At 36.0% G+C, this 11,129-nt stretch overlaps 1 protein-coding gene and 2 long non-coding RNA genes across 3 annotated transcripts; 2 read left to right on the top strand and 1 right to left on the bottom strand.

Moving 5' to 3' along the window:
* The first annotated feature begins 63 nt into the window (after window positions 1–63).
* LOC105118055 (uncharacterized) lies at window positions 64–2,671 on the top strand. Its single transcript, XR_840871.1, has 3 exons — window positions 64–1,180; window positions 2,132–2,202; window positions 2,646–2,671. It is a non-coding gene; the product is annotated as an uncharacterized LOC105118055 (long non-coding RNA).
* A 392-nt stretch (window positions 2,672–3,063) lies between these two features.
* On the top strand, window positions 3,064–3,692 carry LOC105118056 (uncharacterized). Its single transcript, XR_840872.1, has 2 exons — window positions 3,064–3,569; window positions 3,612–3,692. It is a non-coding gene; the product is annotated as an uncharacterized LOC105118056 (long non-coding RNA).
* A 699-nt stretch (window positions 3,693–4,391) lies between these two features.
* LOC105118057 (helicase SEN1-like) lies at window positions 4,392–9,221 on the bottom strand. The gene is given in 10 exon segments (XM_011015917.1): window positions 4,392–4,431; window positions 4,536–4,682; window positions 4,763–5,133; window positions 5,662–5,878; window positions 5,986–6,244; window positions 6,324–6,648; window positions 6,749–7,495; window positions 7,497–7,778; window positions 7,910–8,433; window positions 8,944–9,221. Coding segments are annotated over 10 exon segments (3,021 nt in total). The 5' UTR covers window positions 9,065–9,221; the 3' UTR covers window positions 4,392–4,403.
* Between the last annotated feature and the right edge of the window lie 1,908 nt (window positions 9,222–11,129).

Genomic DNA, 11,129 nt, shown 5'->3' with positions numbered 1-11,129 from the left:
GTTTATTAATATTATTTGTTTTTCGACATCATATCGTACTTTAAGTTAGGTTAAATCTATGTTGCAACAGGTCTTTCGGCATTTCTGTTTCGGCTTTCCTCCTGATTGGGAAGAATGTGGAACCAAGTTTCTGAATAGTAACTGTGAAAGCGCGGCAGAGCCTCCGGTGTCTCAAAATGAATGCCGGCCTATTTTCTTATCATTGCCAGTAGATGATGGCATTAATAATTTGAAGAATGATGACTCAAAGAATCTTTCACCACTATCGAGATGTCGTGTAAATGATGTAAGTTGGGTGAAAGATAGTGTGGTGGTACCAGCAAAACCTTCTGGTCACCATGTGGATGTGGCACTATCTTCTGAAAAGATAGGCAGCAAGAAAAGCAAAACCATATCTTTTGGAAAGTTGATGGCTAAAAGGTCAAGTAGTTTAGAAAGAATCAGCTTCAAGAATGATGCATCGGGGGAATGCTCAGCACTCACGGATTATAATGTGGGCAATATCACTAAATCAAACTTTGACCAGACACTGTCTGTTAGAACTTCAGGTGTGGTACTGGCTGTATCCTTAGAAGTGATCTCGAGTTCAAAGTAAAAGAAAAGGGAAAATGAGGGAAACCAGGATGGACTGAAGAGAAGTGATTTCTCAATGCCATCTTTGCCTCAAGGCCCTCAGGTTATGCTAAGATGCATTGAAAATAATACTACACCAGGGCCGTCTCTTTCTAGATCTCCGACTCGGGGAGATTCTGATATTTTAAATCAATCTGATAAATGTCTCGTGGAAAACTCTGTGTTTTCCAGCATGCGGTCAGGTGCGGAAGCAAATATCATTAGTCCATCCATGGAAGAAACAGAGGCATTGGATGCTAATCTCATTGATTCTGGACATAGGAAAGGCACTGCCTCTGTGACAAATCTGATAAATATACCGATACAGAAATCTGTCTCTGGACATTCAGTGAGGTACAAAGCCAAAAGGTTGAAATCAGTTGAAGGTAAACCGAAGAGAAATTCAGGCACAACTCTTGATATAGCAGAGGCAATGTTGAGAGCTTCAACAAAGATGAATACACTGTCAGGAAATTCAAAAAGTAAAGAGTAGAAAGAAACAATAGCTGTTGAGAAAGGAGGTTTGTCCATGAAGCAAGCTAGAAGGAAAGTTATTTTTGATGCCGATGTAAGCTATTCTGATTTTTTTTTATTCTGATTTTTTTTTATGGTAATTTAGTTTTTTTCCTTTTCAAATGTGCAAATCCTCAACATTTATTTTTAATGTCCACCGATTCATAAATTATAACCAGTTACAACTGGCCTGACTTTATGTTTTATCATCTCCATCTTAAAGATAGCTGTTCCCCCAAGAATTCAAGTGAATTCCTTCTAAGTTGTTCCCCCAAGAATTCAAGTGAATTTTATCATCTCCATCTTAAAGATAGCTGTTCCCCCAAGAATTCAAGTGAAATTCCTTGTAAGTTTCTGATGTTTTCATGCCCTCATCACTTGACAAATGTTCTCAAAAGAAAATTGTAGATATCCTGGTCTATGAATTTTTATACATGGACCATTACAGAAATATGATATTTTTATGGCCTTTATGACATAAAGATCAGTTTTCTGATTTCATGAAATCAAAATGTGATGTGTTGTTGCTTATGTTTTTGCAGAAGTTATTTGTCAAACTCTTGAACTGTTTTAGATGGCCATTTCTGAGATCATGGTTTTCCCATGTTTGAGAAACTCAATTGTTAGAGAATGATATAAATTATATCATAAGATTTTATCTAAAAGTTTAAGTTATTGAGTTGAGATAGTTCTTTGATATGATATTAGAGTTTTGATGACTAAGCGATGACGAGTTCGAATCTCATTATCCCTATTTATTTTATAAAAAAATTTAGTATAAGGTAATGTAGACCTGTGCAAGTTTCAGACCCAAAAGGCTTTCATTTGAGAGGGTGTATTAGAGAATAATATAAATTATATCCTGAGACTTTATCTAAAAATTTAAGCTAGTGGGTCGAGATGACTTTTTAATACCAGTGATGGAAATTATCTCTATGGAGGATCTGTTAATATATCTTCTGTAATATGATTCACCAACTATTTAATTAATTTGTACATGTTACAGGGAGACTACTTTTACCTACCCTAGATTTCTGGCGCAACCAAATTGCAGTTTATGATGAGGTTATATCTCTGGTATATTCCCATTTTTGCATTTATTGGATTGTGACAGCACCTGTTCAGACTTGGCAAACACCGTCCATTAGTTGAACACAAATGATATGCTCCCATGAAGTCTTCTTGAGGATATTAAAGTCCAAGCAGTTATTGCTTTCTGCATTTAACTCTTAGAGAACGACATATATAGGGTAAATTTGGGACAGTCATGATCATATTAATGCTTGACTCTTCAAAATAGTAATATTTTGGAACAGACATTATGGACATGACAAAAAACACTTTGGGGAGTGTTTTTGTACTTTCAAATTTTCTACTAAACTGTTGGATTCAAATCTTGTCCCTACAAGTCAATTGTTATGAAGTGATTATCTTCGTTTCTATTTATTCCATACAGTTATAGAATTGGGTTTTCTAATTGAATGTATTTGCCGTCATTGCATGGCATACTTTGTCCTCAGGGGTTGAATCTAAGACTCAGAAGAGCACGAGAGAGTAAATAAAACCACAGTCTACTTTATCTAGGGGCAATCAAGAATCGCCATGGAGCAAAGCCATTAGTTGGGGAGGGGAGGAATGGAGATGGTGATGAGAAACAAAGGGCTAAAGGAGGTAATTGTTGTAATGAGGAGGGATTAAGTTGGTCTCGTCAGAATTGGCATTAGCATCCAATCTAGGATCTTATCTTTGTCATATGCAACCGTTTGTCATGTTTTTCTAGCCTCGAACTGGTCTTTCTTAATAGTTGTTTTTTTTTTTTTTTCTGAAAATCTGATCCAATATAATTCATAGTTCCGCTTCCTCCCATCATTTTTGTTTTTCCTCTGAACGATTTCTTTCATTTTCTTCCTTTATCCAAATGGAGAGAAAATTATAATCTTTATTCATTCATTCAACTTCAAACATCAAGGGGATCGTTTCTTTAATTGGGTTCTCAAACTAGAAGTTCCTCCGATTGGGTTTCTGAAGTTTTAATCATTTCGGAATTGAGTCTTCCTTCCATGTCCGTGAAAGCTTTTTCTATCTAAACCGTATATTTTATGCAATAAAATTCGACCTCTTTGAGAGATTTTGGCATATCCTATTGCAAATTTCTGATAATTTCGGGAGAAACCCAGTTACGGAATCCTTGATCTGTTGGGAACCAAATTAATAAATTATTTTGTTCATGGACACCATTGTAAATAAATAAATCTGAATATGGTGGCAAATGCTAATTGCACAAAGCTTGTGCATCAGAGTAAGCATCAATAATCTACCATCAAACTAGGTATGAAGATTAGTTAGAAGAGTAAGGCAGATGACAGAAGGCACAGCTTTTGGTACGGTGCAATTGCTGGTTGATTTCCGTGCTACTTAAAGCATAAATTTTTGAAGATTAGTTAGTGATCTCTTATTCTCTACTCTTTTTTGTTTTTCAAACCTAGAGCTTCTACATATAACATCATTATCATATTTGAATAGCTGAAATAATATTTCATTCAAATTAAGAATTACTTTTGATCATAGTTGTCCAGGTCTGATTTGATTTAGGGCTGGATAAGTGGATCACCGGGAGAACCCATGAATCATCATGTTAATCTGAATTGGGCAAGGGTAAGTAGATCACTTGGTCAACCCATGAGTTATCATGTCAATCTAAATTTATTAATTTTTTCAAAATGATGATGTTTTAGTTTTTTTTTTTTTGAAAAAAAAGATTCCATAATATTAACTAGACTGGATTTGGACTGAGTTGCTTCGAATCAATCAAGTAACAGGTCAACATATTGAATCATTTAGGTTTAGCAGAGTTAATATCACTATGATCGAAATGTAACTCATTATCTATTCAAATGAAACCTAACTTGGGTTAGATTTTGAATCTTAAATTTGCAAGGTCAATTTATCAGGCCGAGTTGGGTTTTTACAACTATGTTTTTTACAAGACAAAAATGAGTGGTATGGTGCCTTTAGTTGCCAGAACACATGAGGAAATTGAACTTCATCCATAAGTAATAAAAACTTTATTATTATAATTATTAATAATATTATTATTTGAAGAAATCTAATATCAGAAATTACTGTAATGTTATATTCATGAGTTTCAAAGGCCAAGAGAGAAATTCTCTGGCTAGAAGCTGGAAATGTAAAAGAGGCATCATTGTCCTTGCCCTTCAAGAACTTCTATTTCTTTGGATTGGAGTTGTAATTTGGTTCTTTTGTAAGCTGGTTCTTGGCTAATCCCTTTTGAGGCTTCGTTGTTTTCTGATCACAGTCAGCATAAAAACTAATGTTAGATGCTGTTTCCTGCAAAAACCATTAAGGCAGTGATAAATTCTAAGGTGGCACCAGCTAGAACTGCAGATTACCTGGCAGCTTTACCCGTTGTGCTTGGTTCATCCTCTAGACAGAGTGATGCAAGTGATTTCCGCAGCTGCACAGCATCGGCTCCACCGCAGCTGCCCTGACAGTCACTACACGTGTTCACTGTCCATCTCATTGGAACAATCAAATTCCTGCAGCAGAAATGGAAAAGTGATGAGCAACATTTTGAATCCTAAGGAAAAATACCATGAAATTCTTGCAGTTAACTTACCCCTCCATGCATTTGTATAAGCAGCGATTCATCTGCTCCTTCGTGTAATTCCGAAATAAGGTGTCGAGACTCGTTGCTAGTTTTGGTATATTAGGTGATGGTAAAATATCCCAAACCTTCAAAACTTGAATGCAGAATGAGTTTTCCTGCAGAATGTCCACAGTCCAGATCATATTTAGCTGTGCACTGACATTATACTGCTCTATCAGTGGAAAAGAAATGCCATTGTGAACCATTAGGCTTCTCTTCTTGCGAGACTGATGCTGACGCCAACCATTTGAAAGCTTGGCTAATAGGGAAAGCACTTCCTTACAGATTCTGACATTCCTAACTCTCGCCATGGATCTCCGGAAATCATCACTGAAAAAAATCTGTATTAAAGAGAAGAAAAGCTAATTAATACTTGGCACCAGAGAATGACATTAATGTGTGCGTTATCAAATAAATTGCACCAACCACTAATAAAATGGTGTAATTAATATGCTACAGCTATTAATGTTATAATTTATGACCAAATTGTTTAACCATTTATATTTATAAATAAAGATATAAGTTAAAGAGCAAAATAAAAGAGTATTTAAAGCCAAATATGTGAGAAATATACAAGAGAGTGAGTTGTTAAAAGACAACAAACAATGTTGTCATTGCAGTACTATAACAAAAGAAAAGAGAAAGGTTGAGAATTGTAAAGAGTAAATGATTCTTTTTTTTTTTTATTGTTGTAATTCTTGTTATCTCCTTATATAATTAAATGACTTTTCCCGTAGATGTAGACTATTTACCGAATCACGTTAAATATTATGTCAATGTATTTAATCTTCAATAAATAACTAGTTAGAATTTCCATCAAATATTTTTTAAAAAAATATTCAAGACTTGCTAAGAACTAATAAGCTTACCATCCATCTTGCATTCCGGAACAATGGGGAGTGAGTTTGTAGTAGAACATCAAGTCGGCCATGCTCGATCAAGCTTTCTGTAATAGCCTGAGCCAAACTCTCATCCTCTTCAGCGTTATAGAAGCATTGCCGATGCTTCGCATCGTTGACTATCTTCTTCCAAATAGAGCCGCTCTTAACTAAAGTTGCTTCATTTCCTAAAATCCAGAGGCAAAACCTCCACACCAGAAAATATACAAGTTCAAATAGGAATGGAGAGACAAAAAAGAAAACAGGAAACGAAACTTTTGAGCTGCTGATGTTTCCTCTATTCTTATTTAGTACCTTGCACGAGTCAGCGCCACATTTGTTCGTTGAGGATTCGAAACAAAACCCACCGATCCGTTCTCATTGCTTCGAACAGTAGAGATAATTATCAGATCCTCCTCTCCACCCTGAAAACCATCAACCGTGCCAACACTTACAGAAAAGGCACTGTCAGAATCTGAAATGAATTTCCCAATCTTCTCTTGAATTGCATGAACTTGAGCCTGGTATGGTGATATGATACCTATGCTAACCTTCTTCCCAGTGCCATTAATATCTGTAACATCAACATGAAGTCAAAAGAATTCTGTAAATCTATAGATACATCAGAAACATCTGATATTTCTAAATAGAACCTTTGAAAAGTCTCCCAACTATATCAGCAGCAGCAGCAGCCTCGACTGTATTTTTGAAACTCTGTTTCTCAACAACTTCCTCTTTTCCATGGGCTATATTTATGAAAGAGTAGGATTCGAACATGTTTCCTTGGAGGAACCGTCTCCTGTAGCCAGTTTCTTTGACGTTCGGCGCATCCAAAACCTGCCTTCCATAGAACTCCGTATTCGGAAATAAGCTTATTGATGGATGCATTCGATATTGAATGTTTAGAAGATGGCTCTTGCATCCCAGCTTTACGAGCCTCTCAAACAAACTTCTACCAAAACCAGCCTTCTCTGAAATCTAATAGTGGTGCGTTTTAAACATGTTACGGTATGAAAAAGTAAAAGGTTTTGATGGCATCAAAAGATAGAGGAATAGAACCATTCAGGAAAATCCAAACCTTGCTATTAACGATGGCAGGCAATTGCCGTTCATCTCCTATGAGAATAGCATGGTGAAGGCCGGAGAGTTGTAAGGGGATTGTTGATTCACATTCTTTGAGCTGAGCAGCTTCGTCAATCACCAAGCAGTGCAGAGGTGCCATTCTTATACTATGCAGCCTGGCAGAGCCTGACACGGTACAGAAAAGCAGGCATGCATTTGATAAGCAGAATTTCTCAATAGAATTTTTATCAGCGAATTCTGGAACCTGAAATTTTAGAGAAAGTAAGCGTAGAGTATTGAGGCATTCCCTTTTTTCATTTCTCAACTTTATACGATCATGAAGTCTTCTTTCTTCATCTTCATTTTCCCCTGGAATCTGCTTTAAACCTTCATTGGCAGCACTGAGACTAAGCAACAAGGTTTCAAGTGATGTCATCAAATCAAGAGCCCTGGTCATGATCCTCATCACTTCTAATGAAATCAAAGAAGTCGGTAAGTGTGTATACAAATTCACAATACAGAACTTTAATTGCTTTCCGGAGAAATTAAATCTTTCCCATACGAATCGATCACAAGTCAAAAGTCCTTCCTTTCCCATGTTATCCTGCGAGTACAAATGGTATTGCGCTTCAGAGTCTTCAAGTAAACTTATCAATGTAGCTAAACTGTGTTTCCAGCCAGTTGATGTATCAAAGCTCTTCGCAAGTATATCAGCACGATGATCAAGAAATACATGAAGAAGGCCATTCTGATCACCATCAAACTTCTAACACTGCAATGTTAGTTGGAGCACATGTAAGTGTTCTGCATTTCATTCTTAATAGTGAGTGTAATAAGCAACTAGCTGTCTTTGTTTTCCCAGTTCCTGGAGGACCCTTTAATAATTTGACAGAATAATGGTGACAGCATCTGGCTGTGTGAATACAGCTTAAAACCGCAGCTTCTTGTGAGCTGTTTAAATTAAAAGTCTGTAATGCATCCCTTATGCAGGCAGAGGCAACATCACTAATTTTACTAGGAGAGCAAATAGAACAATTTCCACCATCCTGCATGAGATCAGTTATAAATGCAGTCAAGCTCAATAAAGAAATGAATACAACAAACAAATTTTCCATCTTCAAAGCTGGGATTACAAAAATGAGATGCTGAATCAAGAAACCAGAATCATAGTTCTTACATTGAAATTTTTTTGCAGCACTTTCTTAATAACGTTCATGTTCCTCCCTTCGAGTTCCAAGTGCAACGATCTCCATATTCGCAAATTTGTCGTCAGATTTATCAAATGAACAGCAAAGAGTGTTCCCTTGTTCAAGCCTTCTTCATCCACTATGGGCTTCGAAGACAGAATCGAGGGTGTCAAACGATTTCCCCCTTCCACGGCATGAACGAAAGCAACATGATAGGATTGCTGGGTCTTCCTTAAATCATCAATGCACTTCAGTTGCACATATGTCAGGGCTATAAGATCCCCGACCCAAGGTACATATCCAACTGTGGTTTCTTCCACCGAAATTTCGTAAAACAAGTCCTTAGGTGGCTTATAATCCTTAGATTTTCTAACACACAGTATTCTACAAGTTGGTGCTTCAGCCAGTGATTCTGTACTTGAAAGCAAATCAGCATGTGTTTCCACATGTAGGGGTGGAATGAATGCTTTCATGTAAGGAGCTGTTGACTTGAAAGAGTTGGGATCTTCTCCACCTATTAGGGGACAATATCAGAGTTCAGAATCATTCTCATGCATGTAATCTGGCTAGCAGGAAATCTTGGTATGAATTTTCAAGAGCTTAATTTGCCGAACTTTTGAAGAAAATCTTGCAGTAGAAAAACTAACTGGTTTTGACAGAAATTTAAATCCAAAAGCTCTTAAAAGAACATCATGTTAGAAAATTTGTTCCAAGGGACAAATTAAAATGGTTAAACTTAATTTAGTTAAGACTTTATTGGAAATTATTTTTCAATAAGATTTTTTAAACATCAATTCATCTCCACCAAAAGATAAGTAATAAAACATCAATGACAAATAATTAATCATTAACAACAATAAATTTTCAATTTAATAAAAGAAGTTGAAACTCTTCTACATCTTAGTTTTTCAACTTATTCTATTTAGTTTCAAGCTATATTTTCCTTCTAAAAAAAACTATGAAGAACTTAAAAAAACATGGAATAAGATCATGATTTTCCAAAATAATGTTATTGCAAATTAACAAACCTGGTCTTTGTAAAGATCCTCATTGAGCACATCTTGAATAGACCAAGAAAACACTAAATCTAGTAACCCTCTACCCTTGACCTTTTCCCACTTCACATGATCAGTTCTCTTGTTCATTGCTTTTCTGTTACATACTCATCAGCTTCTCAAAAAACACAACAACATTATGGTTATTATGAGTTGCAAAATGAAGCACAAACTCACCTATACCATAGCAAACTCAGAACAGTTAATGTCTTGAGCACTTCTGCTAGTGAAAGAAAAGTATATGCCGTGCTTTTCCTTGGAAACAAGAAAAGCTTGGTACATTTAAAATGTATTCCTTTCATAGACTTCATGTCAACTATCGTTTCCAACTTTTATATTGAAGTCTTTCTTCCTCGTATATGGACTTTGCCAGGGATACAGAGAAAAGAATAACTTCAGATTCACAAATGCTCCATACCTATCCCTGTAGTTCAGAATTCCTAGCATAATCTCTGTCTTTTAAACGTTTTCTAACTAAACCCTTCTGCTCAAACAAGATTCTTTCAAGCAATATCCCTTCCCCTTCTCTTTAATTTTTGTTCTATATGTATATGGTTTGTGCGCCAAGAATCTTTGAATGCAGTGAAACTTGTTGCAACCTTTGAATTTGTTTAGTTTGTCAAAGTGATCCCTCGCTTCATATGGGCCGGTTCCAACATTTTGTTAGCTATTTAATTATCGGTGGTAAAGTTGAAAGATTTTAGAAAATATAAGATTAGTGTTGGGAAAGCTATGGAGGCAAAAAATAGTTTGCCGTACAACGTTTTTGGTACCTAATGAAATAACGTGCATGTAGAAGAATTTTGATATAGTTTTGAAATATATATATCAACGGATTTTAACCAGTTAGTGAGACAACTTCTCCGTTATTTTATACGAAACTCGTCCCGAGTTTAACCTCCCTATATAGGAGATGATCATCATCTTATCTTTGATTTCCACTTCATATTTCTCCTCTTTAGCTCATCTAAAATAAAAACATTAACGTTGAATTAATGTCTGAAACTAGAAAGGAAAAATATCTTCTTTAAATTTTACAACCCTTTTGCAACATTATTAGACTTAGCATAGGTTGACCTAGTTAAACAAATATACAGCTATGCAACAAGTAGGGAGCACTACATTCTTCAGTCAGACAGCTGCAACTTCCATTCAAGAACTTGTAGAGCAACCCGAGGAGTGAAATTTTCATCTTAATTTTTGTTTTCATACATTAGAGCAAGGGAGATTATTCCAAAAATATTTTAACAAGAGTACTAAAGATGTCCTTACCACATTAATTATTATTTGGCCTTAACCACCTAGGTTTTGATCCCCTTGTTCCACGGCTAAATCCATCTTTCTTAGACCTCCAGGGCTGTCTGATACTCATGAACATCATACAAGAATTGGTGATTCGAAGAATACTACTGATAGAGTGGTAGGTCGAAGCTAAGACAACATAAAATTTGACCTTTCTATTGAGAAACAAATTATTCATAGCTTTAGTGTTGCATACCTACTAGTTGTTGCTGGTGCTTCTGATTCATCCCTGATAACAAGTGAAGCTAATGGTTGTGACAGCAGTTGTGCAGGATCGTTTAAGGATTACTACTCTCGAGACCAGCACCAGAACTTATTGAACATCTCATTGGATCAACCAAATCCCTGCCAATTTATAAATGACAAAGTATCCATAAACATCCATTTCAATGCACAGAAGGAGGGAGGAGAGAGGTCACAGGCTTGAGACCTGCCCTTATTCCTCAAAACAGGAAAAAGAACACGCATGTTTAACAATGGCTTCCTAATGCTGAAGCCAACTCAAGCTACTGCTGCTGTACAACTCCCACTCTATAATATCTGAAGAGGGAAAATAGAAAGATGCATACCCTTCAGTGCATTTGTGTCTGCAGTTCATCTTATTCTCTGTTTAATTTCCAACGACAGCATGGAGGCTCCTTGCTAGTTACGGTAATGATAGGATTGCTGCCATTAACGTGCAATAACATAGAGCATGTGTAGTTTACCTTAAAAAATAGAGTTATTATTGTCAAAAGATTATAATGATAATTACATTACCTATCAACAAAAATGTTGCAACTCATGTGTTGCCACCAATTATGTCATGATTTGTGAATCTTATCTCATCATTGATGTCTATAAATAAAAGCAT

This window comes from Populus euphratica, unplaced genomic scaffold (genome assembly GCF_000495115.2).
Source record: "Populus euphratica unplaced genomic scaffold, PopEup_1.0 scaffold1680.1, whole genome shotgun sequence".
Taxonomy (NCBI): Eukaryota; Viridiplantae; Streptophyta; class Magnoliopsida; order Malpighiales; family Salicaceae; genus Populus; species Populus euphratica.
The sequence above is the reverse complement of the archived record's forward strand: the minus strand, read 5'-3'. Positions and strand labels throughout refer to the sequence as shown.